Here is a 17,324-nt window from a genome sequence, read left to right as displayed (position 1 = left end):
TGACTGGAAGTTATTTTTTGTAATGTAAAATGTTAATCCCAATGTTACTTGACAAATTTGTTCTAAACTACTTAAGCTAACGTACATAGAACTATTTTCAAAGAGCTCCTAGCAGGTGTCTCATTTATGTGGGTCATATTATAACCAGCGGGGTCAATGTGAGTTAGTACTATGACTCCCTACATAAAAGGAGTAGATCGTTAATTAATGTTATGTGCAACACCTGTGTTGTCATACTCCGATAAGACGACGCATCTGGAAAAAGTATCAAGGTATATTGACCCTCACTGGATTGCCCTCTACTGGTTAAACTAGGAAAGTTAATTGACGTTGAATTGGAACGCTCAAATTTCAGCAGTTAATTTTTTTTGATCGACAATTTGTTTAGAAAATATATTTATCAACAAAAAAACTATTACAATAGATAATGTATTTCACAGTGGATTTTTGGCTTCACCACAATTTTATTGACGAACTCACGGCGTTTGACTTTAGTTTGAAATGTCACTAGTTTGTGGGCGATGACACCACACGTCAAGTCCGGAACGATCAGATCCAAACGGGGCCTCTACGAATTATTTTTTTGCATAGGAAATTTCCTTTAATTTCCAAGAACGCACGGATCGAAAGAGCTTTTGTTGTAGTCCAACTTCTGAAAACGGTAGTTCCACGCTAGAGACGCTAGAGGTCAGCAATACTCGCCGTCGCGCAATGAATTCATTTTAAACAGTGCTGTCTTTTGTTCTAAAGGAAGCACCTTTTCATCTCTCCTTGACCCGATGACGTTTGCCACAAAGGTCAAGGAAAGGATGCATAAAGGTTAGGGGATTTGGCTATGCGTAGAGGCCCCAGATCTTCCAAGAAGAGAGTCCAAATCAGCATCAACAAAAAAGATGTATAAACATAAAATGGAAAAAGTACATTTGAAATTATGTGTTGGAAAACATTAAAGAAAAGAGTTCTAAAGGTGAACATCCCATGGTACAACGTGTCAAGTTTCAGTTACACACATGAGCCCAGCAGCAGCAAGCTCATGCCACACAGTGCTGGCATGCCCACTAGGTCAGTCCGCCTTTTTCTTTTCCTCTTTGGGGCACAGTGCCAGTCTCTGTGTTCCCTCACTTACATGATTTGTGAAATTGGCTTATTAGTTTAGGGCGCAGTGACAATGCAAGCTGTGTTTGTTATTAGTTTTTCAATTAATGTGCTCCTCAGTGGCCGACATGCCATCACCTCGAATCTTCATGACTGATTTAGCCGTCCTCCATGATACATTGATGTAGGAGATCTCTTTAGAACTGACAGTATTTCGATTTTGTATCTCACAGGCTACTGCAGTGCAAGGTCTATGCACTGGCACTTCTGTGCAGGGCTGTGGAGAGACATTCTGAGGGGCAGGGTCTCTGATTCAAAAAAGAGCACATGGAACAAGATTTGTTAACAATATATGTCATCTTGATTTTTAAATAATGAATTACCCTTGTTAAAAAAATATATTTTGTAATCTTACAATCGTACATAGTAGTATCCATACTATATCCCTACAGACAATATGAAATTGTACCTAATACTAAATCCACAATTTAACCTAAACTAAAAATGAAACATGGGGCATTACTTCAGACTCCATTCACATGACTAAACACAAAATAAACTGTTATTCAACTAAATGTAATCTTACATACAGTATTAATGCTATATAAATGGCTGTATCAAATTTGACAAAATACCAAATCCACAATACTGTACACCTTAGAATGAAATATGGAGACTTACATCAGACATTACATCATTCGCACAAATAATATCCACCCAAAATGCAACAATCTGACATCATACTATATGATTCATATAAAAACTATGTGCTACTATACAGCGATGAGAATGAGAAATGGTATTTTAATAATTTTTTGGTGAATATTTTAAACTATTAATTGCATCCTGTTTCACTATATAATGTGAGATATCAGCAAAGAAAGAATACAACATTTTTTTTTTTTATTGATTTGCGGTGATTCTTTCCTGAAACAATTCCATGTTAGAGACTATGCCACCAGTCTGGGGCTTGTTATTTGTAGACGATCCCTAAAACAGATAGCAGCCGGAAAGTAGATTTAAGTGCTGTTCTCGCACAGATATCGATTGCAACAACTAATTCTGTTGTGATTTTTGCCAATACAGTGCCCTAAACTGTCAACATACTTCACCCGTAATGTAGTAAAATTGTGTTGATATATCAGATTGCGGGGTAGGTCAAAAACCGAATTTCCGGCGAATATCAAACCAGCTGCTAACTTTTACCTGCTACAAAACTAGATAAATTGTAGTTTATGTTTCAACATCAGCTAAATCGTTTTGGTAACAGACAGTCTGTATTGATCTTACCCTGCTTATCACCGTCTCTTAAAACAATAACAATATGATATATGCTATATATACGGGGCTATATATCTAGCCCCCCAGGCTGGATATATCGATATTTTTTCTTTTCTTCAAGTGATATATTGAACCTACCTCCCCAGGTTCAATATATCGATAGGCTATATTGATTTTTTGTCTTTTCTTCAAGTGATATATACCCCTCAGGCTAGATATATGATTTTTTTTATTTTCTTCAAGTGATATATTTAACCTACGGTAGGATAAATAGGCCTACATCGCTTGAAGAAAATATAAAATCTGTAGATATATTTAGCCTGTAGATATATCGACAGATTTTTTATTTTCTTCAAGCGATATATTTAACCTACCCGCCCAGGCTAGATCTAACCACAGATATTTATTTTTATTTTCAAGCAATATATTGAACCCAAACCCCAAGCTAGATATATCCACAGATTTTTTATTGTTCATCAAGCGATATATTGAACCTATCCCCCAGGTTCAATATATCGATAGGCTATATGTTTTTTTCTTTTCTTCAAGCGATATATTGAACACACCCCCCCAGGCTAGATATATCGACAGATTTTTTATTTTCTTCAAGCAATATATTTAACCTACCCCCCAGGCTAGATATTTCCACAGATTTTTTTTATTTCGTCAAGCGGTATATTGTACCTACCCCCAGTTTTCAATATATAGATAGACTGTATTTTAAAATTATTTTTTTCAAGCGATATATTGGATCTACCCCCCCCCCAGGTTCAATATATCAACCGTTTTTTTTTGTTTTTTTTCAACCAATTTCAATCAATCTATACCTACCCCAAATACTTACTTAAACATCTCTTACACACACACACACAACCATTCACATGCACACGGCTCGCAGATCATCAGATGAGTGTTACAGTGTTTCAAGTTGTGCAGGCAATGGTGAGGAGATTAAGTGTTTACGCGATGTCAGTCAGTGGATTATTCTGCATTTTAATGCCAAGCAATCGGTAATGTGGGGGCATCTTAGTGCTCCAAAGGTAGGTCTAAGTGTCATTGTACTGAATGCAAATAAAGGTTTAGGCTTGTTCTTACAAGGGTGTGTGTGTGTGTGTGTGTGTGTGTGTGTGTGTGTGTGTGTGTGTGTGTGTGTGTGTGTGTGTGTGTGTGTGTGTGTGTGTGTGTGTGTGTGTGTGTGTGTGTGTGTGTGTGTGTGTGCAGTGTGCATGTGACATGTGTTTAGGGTGGCTACTTTTAATGTCTGTCTACTGGAGAAAAATGGGACCTTTCCTAGGCCTGAATTTCCCTCAGACTTAAGAACGTAAACAAAAAAGCCTATAACATAGAGCATTGTGCATTGCTTCCTTTTGTCCGAGATCATTCACTACAAATAACCAAAGGCCTATGTGATGATGATGTCTACCCCAGTCCAATGCTTGGCTAGGTTACTACTCAGCCAGCAGTCTCTCACGATGTGTGTGTTGTGTTTGTTCAATATTGCACTGTTGGAACACTGGGCACGTCCTCGGGTGTGAACTTTTCGAGACGACATTATTGGGGTCAATTGATTCCAACGTGATCTTTTGTCGCCGTCTTGTTTATTTACACAGATTGATTTTTGAATAGTTTAAAAAAAACAAATGAGCGCTTCAAATTCAGAAGGGATAGCCTATGCCTTGAGGTGATAACGGAGGGGACTGCACAAAGTCACAACAAAGTGGCCAAAACGCAAAAGGTACAGGTCAACATCTAAAGTTAGAAGCTGTGTACCACATATAATACAGCCCCGTGTCTTGAGTAATCACACAATCGGCCAGCCTACTTGAGCCACCAGAGAGCCCTGGGTCGCCTCGCTCTGATAAACCAAGTCCCTCCCCTTTTATCTCGCCTGTCAGCCGCCTATGGGTTTTGTCACTTGCTCTTAAGTAGGCAGATTAGGCGCATGGGCCAGAGCCGTGGCGAGACACTTATTTAGAGATATATATATGAAAGGGCAAAGTGAGCCAGCCTAATGAGCGATGCGTCGTGTCAGCGGTGCACTCGCAGGTATTCTATCACCCGGTGGAGACGGGGCCACCGTCCTCTGAGTAACCCTCATTATATCTGAGCTAATGTTGTGGCGATGAGGATGTTCAAGTGATGAAGCACCATCACCGCTCTTCATTATGGAGAAAGAGGGAAACATACTCTGTGGATTTGCTCTCGACCTGTAAGATAAATGCAATGGATGGAGAATAACTTCTATTTTAGTGAGTGGGCCATATGCAGCAGTGGCTGCTTGGCATGGCTGTCTCCGCGGACTTTTATCTATTTCTTTTAATGTACGTTGCGGCCATGGGATGGCAGTCACGTCTTTCTGAAAGTCCTGACTATGTCCAGTTAATGCGGCTCTATTTATTTAGCCTCATAAATTCTGACAGCAGAAAAAGGATTTAATATATTAATATATAAATAATTAGTCAATTGATTCCCTTAGTGGGAATTACAACCAGAATAACACAGCGATAAAATAACCACAAATAAAGTGGTTTTCATTGCTGTTACACTTGACAGATGAAAATACAAGACTGTTAAAATTAATTTTGGCCTTTGTCACCCCTACGGGAGAAGACATTTACGGAGCCCCTCTGGTGACATCTGGGAAAAAAAAAATATATCTGTTTGCCCGACTTAGTGATCTGTTTGCATGACTTGATGGTGTAGCTGTCAAAACGAGGTCCATCCTCTATCACGTCACCGAGGTCATCATATTGTCTTCGGCTGTACCCGTGCATTTTTAGCAGCCTAATTAAGTGCCTCTTACTTATTATAACCCCTTGCCTAACAGCAAGTGACTTTAGAATGTTATTGTAGGCTAATTCATTCCGAGGTTAAAATAGAACGACATGCGTCTAACCCCTGCTGCAACAATAGACAACCACATCATAAAACACAACATAAGTAGGCCTATCTCGTTCCCACGAATTATTAAACTGTGGCCACAAATTAATTATCTTGTTCCCACAAATTATTAAACTGTGGCCACAAATTAATTATCTCGTTCCCGCAATTTATTAAATTGTGGCCACCGATTATCAAGTCATGCAAACAGATCACTAAGTCGGGCAAACAGATATATATATATTTTCCCAGATGTCACCAGAGGGGCTCCGTAGACATTAAATCAATATTTGTGGAAACAAATTTTCTTTCTGTCAATGGCAAGAACGGAAGATCAAAGAGCGGTGCTGTGACGGCCACAAAAGGTTACACGCAGAGAGCTCCTATGCAAAACAAACATTTGATGGCTAGTGTGACGTCAGACGTCCACTTCCGTGTCCAATCGCTAAACCGTGTCTATTCGCTAAACCGTGTCCATTCGCTCACAACGATGGCTACAGCAGCACAGGAACCGGTCACGTTTTACACAGTCACAGCGTACTTTACAGACATCCCAAAAGTCTGTACAAAAGGGTCTTAATTCTTACAATTCGAATAGGGTAGTATCAGTATTAATGTCAGGTGGAAGTCTGACAGGGAAAGTCCAGGCGTCAATGAAAAAAAAAAAAGCTACGATGTTGAGGTGAGAAAGTAAGGGTGTTGATAGCTAATGTCAACACAGGGCTGTCTTTTAGCCGTGTTGGGGTTTGGTGAGGGTTATCTAGATTAGTTGTTTTCAGCGTAATAGCATAACATACAACTTTAAAACATAGCTAGACAGGTTAGTGAATTTCGCATTGGAAGCTAGCGATAGCTATCTAATGTAAACACAGTGTGTGCGTTGCTGAGTCCTTTAGCTGTCTTAGGGTTTGATGAGGGTTAGCTAGTTGAGTTGTTTTCACTCAGGTACACGTTGAGGGACAGGAGGTGAAGGCAAGTACCTGCCTTTTAGGGCTGAACGATTTCAGGAAAAGATTGCATTGCGATTTTTCTGGCAGATATTGCGATTTCGATTTTCTTCACGATTTTCTTCAAATCAAGCTTCAGTGCAATATTCATTATGTACAGTAATATTTACAAACATGAAATCATACCATTAAAACATTACATGCCATTACTCTAATGTAAGAATGAAAACTAAAGTTAAGAATTTATTTTAAATGTATTTATTAAGAAACATAAATGTAAACTAAAGTCCTTGACCAATTGCAGTTGTTACAAATGAACTAAAAGAGCCATCTTTGACTTAACTTAGGAAAGTACTACTACTTTTTAAGACAGTCAAAGATGGCTCTTTTAGTTAATTCGTGCATTAGAGTATAACAACAAAGAGAGAGACGTCAGAGAACCCAACGCAGTCTATTCATAATATTGTAATGAGTATTGAATAGACAGAGATTTATTAGATAGGCCTACCTAATAAACCGTTGGAACACACAAGACCATTGGGTAGGTGACCTTGGGTGTCTTGAAAGGCGCCTCTAAATTAAATGTATTATTATTATTATTAAGACCGGAAACATAGCAACTCCGGTAAACAAACCCCGAGAAGCCCAATCCCTATGAGAGCTCCCCGCGCTACGGCCGTCCGGCGGTGCACAGAGCTTTTGCCCGTGATATTATACAAATATTATATTACGATACTATTATATAGAGCTCCGGGAGTCGCAAACGGCAACATTCACTTTCTCCTCCATGCTGCAGTTCACCCCGGACTGAACTGCACTGAGTTTGACGGTTAAACGCTGATTGGCTGTTACGTTACACATGTGACTCAGTGGCCACGCTGTTGAACGCATGTTAACCATTGCAACGCCGGTAAACAAACGCCGGTAAACAAACCCCTCGAAGAGAGCTCCCAGCCCTACGGCCATCCGTAGGCTCACTCAGCTTTTGGCCATGATATTATCTATAAAATTATATTATATTAATTTGCCCGATTCGCGTCTCTACGTTGACGCGTGAACGCACAGTAAAACCGAAAAAACCGTGTCTTTGGCGATCCCGAGATCGCGTTGTCTGAAATCGCGATTTCGATCAGAAAACGATAAATCGTTCAGCCCTACTGCCTTTGTGCTATCGGGAGGGCCAAGTGTCATCATGTAGCAGCCCTGCTGATTTGGGCTGAAAATAACTTAACCCGCACGGATGTCGAGTGTGTGTGGAAGAGGGCCCCAGCACCCAAAACAGATGAGGTCACAGCGAAGAGGGTGTCTGTGATTGCACCTTCCACATCTCAAGGTCAGGTTTTCTTTGAATACTAAAAGCTACGCCCTGTCTGGCTTTAGTGTTATAAATGAATGGTGATGCTACTGACAGCAGGTATAGGAGATGGTTTCAAGTGAGAACACTATAATCTTATATTTTAGCTGGAATTAAACGACCTGTCACCCTGGAGGACAGAGAATGGACACTGAACTCCTTGGCACAGCTGGGCCGTTTTACAGGTCTTGGTTGGATTCTGGCACCAGAAACACCTCAGGTTTGACTTCTGTCCTTTGTATTTTTGATTTGTCACGTCCTGCTATATGAGAAACATGAAAAGTACACTACATTAAATCAGTTACAAATTAGCTAAGTTTGATTGAGTTATCCCACCAAACTCCATTTCAACTGATGATAAATTCAAGTTTACATACCCATAGATATAAACCATTGCAAATCAGACATCAAACAGTTCACACTTTGAATGTATTTTGTTTGTACTGTGTTGCCAAACAGCATATGTGGTCCATGACTTACTGAACATCATTGACCAACATTTTCTGTCTAATTTCATGATATTTGCCTGTTTTACTTAGACCGTCCCTATCAAGACCTTTGATGGGGTAGTGACCAGCTCAGGCTATGGCAATGCAGAGGACAAAGCTCTGTAAGTGCTTTCATCGCTTGCTGTCAGCCAGCAAGAGAAAGAAGCCATTGAGAGAGCCACAGTTGGGCAAACTAAGAATGCCTTATGGTGATACATACAAATATAGTCTCTATTGATTTCAGGTGTACGGTATTGACTAGCTTTCTCTCCATTAGTGCTGGAAACATCCCTGTGTGCTACATGGTCAAAATGCACCTGTGTTGCAAGTGGCATGAGGTTAACTGTTATGGTTTTATTTTAACAGGATGGCATATCGCCACGAAAGAATCACAGCCAGCAACTTCGGTTTGGTGTTGGCAGCATTGAAGCGGAACTCTTACCGTCCTTCCTTATTCAAAACCCTGCTTGGCCAATACAACCTCAAACAAGGATCTCATGTAAGTGGTGGGCACTAAGTGTTTTGAATTGAAGCATACTTCCATATTATACATGTAATTGTATGCATTTGAAAATACATGAATATATAAATTAATATTAATAATAATACTATGTCAATGTTATGCCTAGAGTATAGGAATGCATACTACGTCCAGTCAAATTTTGTAGGATGCAAAGCCACCACTTTTGTGTCGTGTAGAATGCGATACGGAATGCAGGGATAGTCTTCACGATTACATATTTTTTCCTTCCCTGCTTGTGATTGGGGAATCCTCCATGAGCCAAAGGCAAAGCAGGAATACATGGAGCGCACTGGTGTGACCATCCAGGAGAGGGGAGTGTTCCTTTCTGACAGCGGCCTGCTCGGTGGCTCTCCAGATGGGACGGTGGCTGATGACTTCATCATTGAGGTGAAATGTCCCTATTCAGCCAGAACCAAGACCAACCTGCAGGCAGCGGAGAGGAAGGACTATTTTCTAGAACTGGATGAAGTCACTGGCTTACTGAAGCTCAAGCAAACACACAACCACTGGCATCAGATTCAGGGCAATCTGCACCTGACAGGAGCCAACAATTGTCATCTTGTGGTGTGGACTCCTCTTGACCTTGTTATCCTGCTTATCCCTAAAGACCCAGCATGGGCTAGCAACATTAACATTCTGGAAACATTTTATAAGGATTGTTTCCTTCCTCGCATACTTCTGCATTCATGACGTAACTCAAGCCAAAAGTCAAAGATTTGTTTTCTAAACATTGTTTTACTAACTAGCAACCCAAAACATAAGTATTTACTATGTAATCTCAAAGAGAAAATCAACCAAATATTAGCATTTCCAAGCTATAAACAGAAAGACTTTTGTATTTCCACGTGATAAATGGCAACAATTATGACAATGGTCTCTTTCGATGATTATGTATTCTCAAAATTCCAATCCATTACGTTCTTTGAACAATGAAACCAAATCACCCATGACTACACATTGTGTTCAAACGTGAGCTCAATGAGTATGTAGTGATGCAGCTTGGATGTCCAATGAAAGAGAGAGGGCCAGGGTTAGGGATTTAATCAGCGGAGGCTTCCCGTCCGTACTCTGCCAACAAGCTGAGCGGTCGAGATCAGTGGTCGAGTAGCCGGCTTGAGGCTTCCAGCATGCCATTCTCTCATTCAATCTCACTTGTTGTGCAATGCAAATTATACAGTGGGCCTACATGTTGTGTGTATACTTGTCCTACCACAACACCAACAGCAAACCATTCTCCTACAGCTACAATTGGAGAGGCTTAACAAGCCCGCCTCCTGATACGGCGCCATTAACATTCAGGAGGGGGTTTGCAGATTTTCAATGGAAAGTGGCTGTGAGTCAGCCGAGCCAAAGACACTTTGGTTTCTAAAAAGCAAAATCAAATGTGGGCTGGCATTAGGATTTGGATTCATAGCTTAGGTTTTACGTGAGGCAGCTTTGTCACTTCTGCCTGACCTGACAAAAAGGTGAGTAAGTTAGGGTCTTTGCCTCGGAGAGGGCTAGTAGGAGGGGGCGGTATAGCCCAGCTCAGTTCCGAGGTCGCGTTTCCACTGCCGACAGTACCCTTGGTGGTAGCCCGGATGTCGATCGCCGCGGCAGCTACGTAAACATCGTAAACAACGTCTTCCTCCCCAAGAATGCAGACGAACGTCTCCACCTCCTTGTTCGCCCAAGCAAGCTTTTTACGCGACATGTTAATTGTAAAGAATAATACCTCGAAGCTACTGTTTGTTTGTTTTTATCCCCGCGTCACCCGGAAGTGACGATTCTGTCGACCAATCAACGGAGGGGGGGTGTAGCTAGAATTTCACGGGACCCTTTCAGGCGTCTGGTCTCGTTTTGGGTACCGCAACGGAGGAGTCCCGAGAATGGGGCCGGAACGGGTACGGCAAAGTCCGGGTCACGCCCACTTTTGGCGGTGGAAACGCGACCCGACCCGCACCTTTGCGATCCGATCCGTTCCGCACCCTGCAGTGGAAACGCGCCATAATAGTGCAACGCCTTGCCTCATTACAATTGGAAGCAATGGTGCCCATAGTCATTTTAATATTTAACAGTTTTCATGTCTTCATTTCCTTTTTCATGTTCATTGTATTTGTTTTTTACATGTGATGCAAGAAAGGATTAAAGTGGGTGTCGGTGTGCATATTTATGGGGATGGTTATGGGCAGATCATCGAAAATAATTTCATGCCCTCACACAGGGACTTACACACGCACACACACACACACACACACACACACACGCACAAACATTATTAGTGGTGTTATTCATCCGCATTGAGGGGCCTGCGTATCTACTGTAGTAGTTGCAGCTACTCAAAAGGCCAACTGTGTGCTAGCAGGTTAAGGAAAACGGCAACAGAGGTTATATATTAAATTAGCCTAATTCCGAGGCTGCTGGCTGATACGACCGCCGGAATCTGAATGGGTGTAAGCCGTTGACAGCATGATTGGGAATGTGTGGGTTGCGACAGGTGCAGCTGCTGACTGCCTCCTGTAGTTTGTGGCAACACATACCCTTGACTGACTCCTACAGTATAGCTGGACTATGCATAATTGATGTGCTCATGTTTACAGAATGCGTGGAAATTGCACTGCTCTGATTCCCTCTGCGCTGATGTCCGCCTTGTTGGTTTTGGTGTGGCAGGGACGGACCCATATTGCCTGTGGGACTACTGAAGCCTTGGCCCTAATTCAGAGGTTCTCTCCATCTCCATGCTAATCAGCGGCTTTCTCCGTCTACCACTCGTCTTTCTTCTGGGTCAGCCTTCTGCGCGACCCTCTGTAACAATCTCCCCCAGGTATATCAGTGGACTGTCGGAAAACGTGCACAATTTGCACACGGTTTTCATTCGGACGAGAAAATTAGGGGGCAATTATGTAACGGTGGACCATGCATTGCTAAGAATCACTCTAGTTTTCTTGCTAGGGCAGTTGCCTTCTGTTGTATGATTTCTTCCCGGGCTCTCTCCGGGACTTTGGATCAAAAGGCTGAATGAAGCTTCTTTCCATTACGGTGTCCCGTGTGATTTGTTTTACTTTGCACTCCAAGTGCATGGTCCGTGGCGTGCCGTATCGCACGAAAGGTTCAAGGATTCGTGTGAACCTTGCAGAGATTTAGCACTGATACAACAGACTTGTGGAGTAGGCGTGATGCACAAGCCTCACTGGCATTTCGGTCACTGCCAATCAAATCCAGCCATGGGCAATGGTGTCCTTCAGGGGGGGGGAAGTGGAGACAGCAGCTGAAAAGCCTGGCCTCCAACCTGTCAGTCTGCTAAGGCCTTAATTATGCACACAACATCTCTGTTGCTTATTATAAGGGGTACCATTAAATATACTATAATATACACGCATACTAAATCACACAGGCATGCATGTAAAATAAAAAGGCATGCACACATATAAAGCTGGTAACAAATGGAGATTGCCAAACAGACCCACACTTTGTTTGGTGTAGCCCAGTGTTTATTTTTTTGATGTGTGTGACATGTTTTTATAACCATTTCTTTCTGCCTCATTGAATCTAGGAAAACGGTCATTAGGAACTGTGGGCACATTTTCTTTTGCCCTCACATTGGCAAGCCGGAAGAAAAGGGGGAAGGTAAGGGTTGCTTGACAAATTGTCTCATTTAACAACCTCAGTGGAAAAATTATGCCCCTGTTGCAACAGATGACTGATGCACACCAATTAGATGCCTGTGGCTTTTTGCTGTCTCAAGCTCTCCTTTCAGGCAGCTTTGGAAATAAACTTTATAAGCACCACTTCTTCATTCATTGTTCAGAAAGGTTCACATTCCTTTTTCGCTGAGAGGTCAGTGATTTGAACTGAATGTGTCTCAATCACAATGGGTCTCAGCAGATGAGTGCATGTGCTCTGTGAATTGCTATTGTTATTCAAGCTCCAATTAATTTTCCTCCATACCTCCGCTCCGAGTGAGTGCTGTTACATGCTTCTGTGCTACCTTGCAGCAACCTTTTGGGATACATCTCTCAGATAAAAGAGGAAGTATTCCTGAGATTTTAGGCTTCACTCACAGCCATGGAAGGGATTATAAATAGGTGTGGCATAGACTGAAGGTAGTTTCTGGACCGTGGACCATAATAGTCACTTGGGTTTAAGATAATGTTCATTCCAGGATTATCATCAAGGCGGTTAAGGTTAATTTTTAAAATGAATGTGTGAGCCAGCCAAATTAATTTGAATAGTTAAATTGGAATTGAACAAATCTTTGAGAAATGTGTATTATTGTTAACTTCAATTTCTCTTAATAATAATCTCTTCAGTCTTTATTGAAGTATAATGTCACTCTATTCAATTGTGTCCACTGTTCCAAGTTCAAGGTGAGGCCACATAGTGGGGCACGCGTAGAAAATGCCCTAACAGGACTCTTTAGCCAACATGAGGAGGAAAATAAGCTTGCCTTGCGAGATGCTTTAAGGAGCATTAAAAGATTACCACAACAGAGGAGTAAATTTGCATGGCAAAGGACCCTGTGTGGAATATTGATTATACAGTGGAATTAAGTCAGATTTATGGTAGGATTTAGCACTGTATCCAACCCTTGTACTTGCTCACTCAGAGCCCCTTAATGGCCGGGAAGTGTCTTTGGTTCTTGGCAAACAAACACGGGGAGAAATCGATTCAGAACCAACAGACATCATCAGGGGGGTATGTCTGTCAAAAAGCAAACCGCAAATCCCCAAATCATTACTTTCTTAAACCACCCAAATATGAATAGTCTTTACTCAATCGAAAGCCTGAACATGCTTCCTTGCTTTGCTAGGACAATGCTACTATTTTGGATAAAATCAAGAGCAGGGCCAGAATGGAGAGACGGCATCATTTAGCGAGCGCAGTCTATCAGGGATGGACAGCAAGGTAGCAAGGCGTTGGGATAGTAGGGTTAGGGCGTGGAGCCTCTGTCTGGAAGCAGCCCCAGGAATGTCTTTAAGTCTTTTTTTCTCGGGGCTGTTGTTATTGTCGTTTTGCTTGACAGGCAGCTATTTCACCGGCCATACTTTAACAGGTAAAAGGCTCAAATGGGCCTCTGGAGCCACCTAGACATTTTATGGGCTCGTTTTCTGGCTCGGTGGACATGTATGGATGGAGCTAAATCAGGGAGTCATGATGAGTCCTGAAGTATATATGGGGGGGGGGGAGGAAATGCCCTGAATTATTAGTTGTGGAAGCGGGATGCATACGAAAATGCAAAATCTCCACAAAATAACCCTGAACCCCGACCATAATTCAATGTTGGGCTGATGATGGTCAGTTTCCCAGCCGCTCCCCAATGGAAAGCTCATTAGCCTCCAGCTGTTTGGATGTCTGTTACATCCACCCACGCAGTCAGCACACCTGCCGCTATTCACAACCTTGTATCAACCCACCCTTTTCTCACCACGGCCTAAAAAGCTGTCTAAAAGTACATAGTCTTAAAAAAATGATAGTGGAGTAAACATTGTAAGGTTGCAGATTTAGGAATGGCTAATGATGTGTACTCTCGCTTTACATGCCATCAGCACAATCAAACAAGGCACGAGAACAAGCTAGTACCAACCCTGTGGTGCTTGTAGTTAACAGCGCCAGCTTGTGCCCCATCGCCTTAAAGTACCTCCAATGCCCATGTGTTCCTCTGTGCGCCCGCCAATGCTAAACCGAAAATCTGTTGCCCTTGAGAAACTCCTAAATTAAGGGGAACTGGCTCAGAAGTTTTTTGTTTTCTTTTTTTCAAGCAGAGTTGAAAGAGCTCACTGTTTTGTAGCAAGAATATAGCAGAGCGGTCTTTTGAGGGCTGGATTTAAGAGAACGAGGGACCACCTGATGTCTCTGTCTCGCCAATTTACAGCACTCCTAAGCCTTTGCTGAAGCACAAAGCAGACGGCTGCAAAGGGGGAATGGGACAGAATGGCATTAATCTGGTTTTAGGCAAAGGAAGACTTATTATTATTTGTTCGATATGATGGATAGGTGGTCCGACCTGATGTGTGTCAGAGAGTGTTATGCTGTGCGACCGAGGGAAGGGTCATCCATCGATTCACAGCCATTTCAACTGAGCCACTAATAAGACACTTGGCATTTTCCCCGGTGCTGTATTGCGCCATATGTGAGTCTCCTCTACTCTGTCCAGTTTTATAGGGTAGAAGGATACGTGTGTGTTGTTGTGCATTTTGTCTCTCTCTCTCTCTTGCTCTGTTGCTCTCTCTCCACACTTTATATAATAAGAGTGTCTCTGCATATAGCCTACTTGCAAGGGAATCTGTCAAGCCTCAGGAGATTGAACCTGTGCGCCCTTGTGTGCAGTCAGTAAAGCGAGAAGAAGTGGGAAAGCAAAACAAAATGCTATATGATTCCATTGCAAAAGTCACCTTGGAATGCGGTTCGGGACAAGGTGATGAGGTTGCACGCCTCTGCAGCGCCGCGCCAGACCGCTCAGGCAGTTGTTTTGATGTTGTAAGAGGAGAGGGGTTATGTGTGATGCTGGTGAGATCAACAAGAGGACAGATTGGGCATTCATTCTCTGTACTCTGCGCCAGCCAGCTCGAATCTATTATCCATGTGTGTCATGTCAGTGTATTCAGCATTATCGCTGGGTTGCTTAAAGGCACCCAGTGCAACTTTATGTAAACATTCAATGAAAAATAAACATTCAATTTCTAGTCTTTTTTACACGTAGTAAGTTTCAATAACTCCATACCATTACATATCGACATTCAAGGAGCAAAGATGAGACGTCGTTGTGTGGTGAGAACTGATAGAAAATCGTAAACAACAACAATCGCCGGTGGGGAGAAGCCATTTTTCCATTGACTGGAAGCCTGCTTTATTTATTGTAGGTTACAAAAAATAAAGAAAATGGCGGCATTGTTGTTGTTATCGATTTTCTATCAATTCTCACCACACAACGACGTCTCATCTTTGCTGCTTGAATGTCGGTATGTAATGGTATGGAGTTATTGAAACTTACTACGTGTAAAAAAGACTAGAAATTGAATGTTTATTTTTCATTGAATGTTTACATAAAGTTGCACTGGGTGCCTTTAATAGCCCGTTGATGGTTCAGGATAGTTTCCCCCCTCATGCATCTAATGTGTTACTATACTCTGTGTACATATGCGCATACCCTAAAGTTCTTCCGAGTTTTTGTACGACAAACCAATTTGTTCGCTTTCCCCGAGTGTTTAAGCATAATTACCCACGGCGTAAAAAAAAAAATTAACAAATAAATGTGGAACGCGGTGCAAAATGGTTAGCACTTTGTATTTATTTAGGAATATAAATTGAATTACTCGCTCTGTTACATGTTGGATGGCTTCCAGATTAAAATGTCTCTGTTAATGAGTCTAAAAACAGAAGCGGGGAGCCGTAGCGAGCCGGCGTGTCCAAGGTCCGCAGCCTCTGCATGGCAACAAATACATCTCAGGGAAGAAATGATGACGAACAGAGGCCTTTAAATGTTCCCATTTTCTCCACATGTCAGTTGGAATTGATGTCTCGCTATGCCCGCGCCACAAATTACCCCTGGAGAAGAAAGAAAATGGAGGGGAAAAAAAAGAGTTTGCCGCTGACAGTTAGGCGGCCGGGAATCTGTTTCAGACCGCCTGCACTGTGTGTGAAATCCACCGTGCACAGCTGCACTCCAGCACCCGAGGGTCAGCTATGGTTTCTCATACTTCTTTATTCTGTTCCGACCACTTTGTTCAGAACTCTTATGCTAATAACAAACCAATTTCGCCGCAAAGCACTTAACTATTCATGGGTCTTGTACCGATCCCATACTAATGTGACATTGTTACATGTTACAATGTTACTTGTTGGGCAACCTATTTATATATATTTTATTTAGATAAGTAGTTTTCCAATTTGGCACGCCTGATGTCCTATCAGTTCCCCAAACGGGCACTGGACGCCTCAGAGTCTTGGCCTGCCTGCTGAGTGCATTGCTGCCCACTGTGCTTAAAATCTCACTCCACTCCACTCCCCATGCGTGTCCCCCAGATTGGTTCAGTGCTGCTTCACATGCGCCGAGACCCGACTCTGGGGAGAAATCATTAACTGATAGCCGCAAAGACGGAGACATCATGAAGACATGCATGTGGAGAGAGATAGATTGACAGATAAAGTGGATGGAGAGAGGGGGAGGGAGAGGAGCCAGTCTTCCACCTGGAGATACCATGATGTTACTGAACATATCAGTTATCTTGATATAACAACCGTTGGTGGCGGGCAGCTCTCCTCTTCCCTACCGCATAGAACCGCGTTCAACGATGGACGTTAAGATTCGAAAAAGGGCATAACAATGACATCATGTGTTTGGTTTGGAGGGTTAACCTTGCTATGGTTTGACTTTACTTTGTCAACCAGTATTGTGGAACCCTGACAAACGTCAATAATGTTGGTCAGAAGTATTTATTTCTACATTGTTGACCCCCTCTGTATACTAACTGTGCATTATTGAGAAGCTATCCCTGGGGGGGAGAATTTTCTGAAGACTGTGTAGATGAAGGCTGAGTATTTGGTGTTTTTACATCCTATCTTTCAAAGCACTCTTGTGCCAAAATAGCTGTCTGAGTGCTTCAAATCGGGTTTTTTTCAAGGAGGTTGTAGTTCCTGCAGGGTTCCTGCAGATGCATATAATTATTATTAAAATGTCAATTCAAAATCCAGTGATGTTGACACTGTTTACTGCTTTGTTTATACTTTTTAGTATAAAATAGCCAGCATAATTTAAATGAGAAAATCCCACCACAAAC

The 17,324-nt window shown here is 42.1% G+C and overlaps 1 protein-coding gene across 1 annotated transcript; it reads left to right on the top strand.

Annotated features, from left to right (window-relative positions):
* Positions 1–5,746: 5,746 nt before the first annotated feature.
* Positions 5,747–9,191, top strand: LOC132448321 (uncharacterized). The gene is made up of 7 exons (XM_060039485.1): positions 5,747–5,815; positions 7,356–7,536; positions 7,665–7,777; positions 8,112–8,167; positions 8,412–8,551; positions 8,924–9,059; positions 9,176–9,191. The coding sequence occupies exons 1-7, from the start codon at positions 5,747–5,749 to the stop codon at positions 9,189–9,191; spliced, it is 711 nt and encodes a 236-aa protein (XP_059895468.1).
* Positions 9,192–17,324: the final 8,133 nt, after the last annotated feature.

Source organism: Gadus macrocephalus, chromosome 20 (genome assembly GCF_031168955.1).
Source record: "Gadus macrocephalus chromosome 20, ASM3116895v1".
Taxonomy (NCBI): domain Eukaryota; kingdom Metazoa; phylum Chordata; class Actinopteri; order Gadiformes; family Gadidae; genus Gadus; species Gadus macrocephalus.
This window is presented reverse-complemented; position numbering and strand designations above follow the sequence as displayed.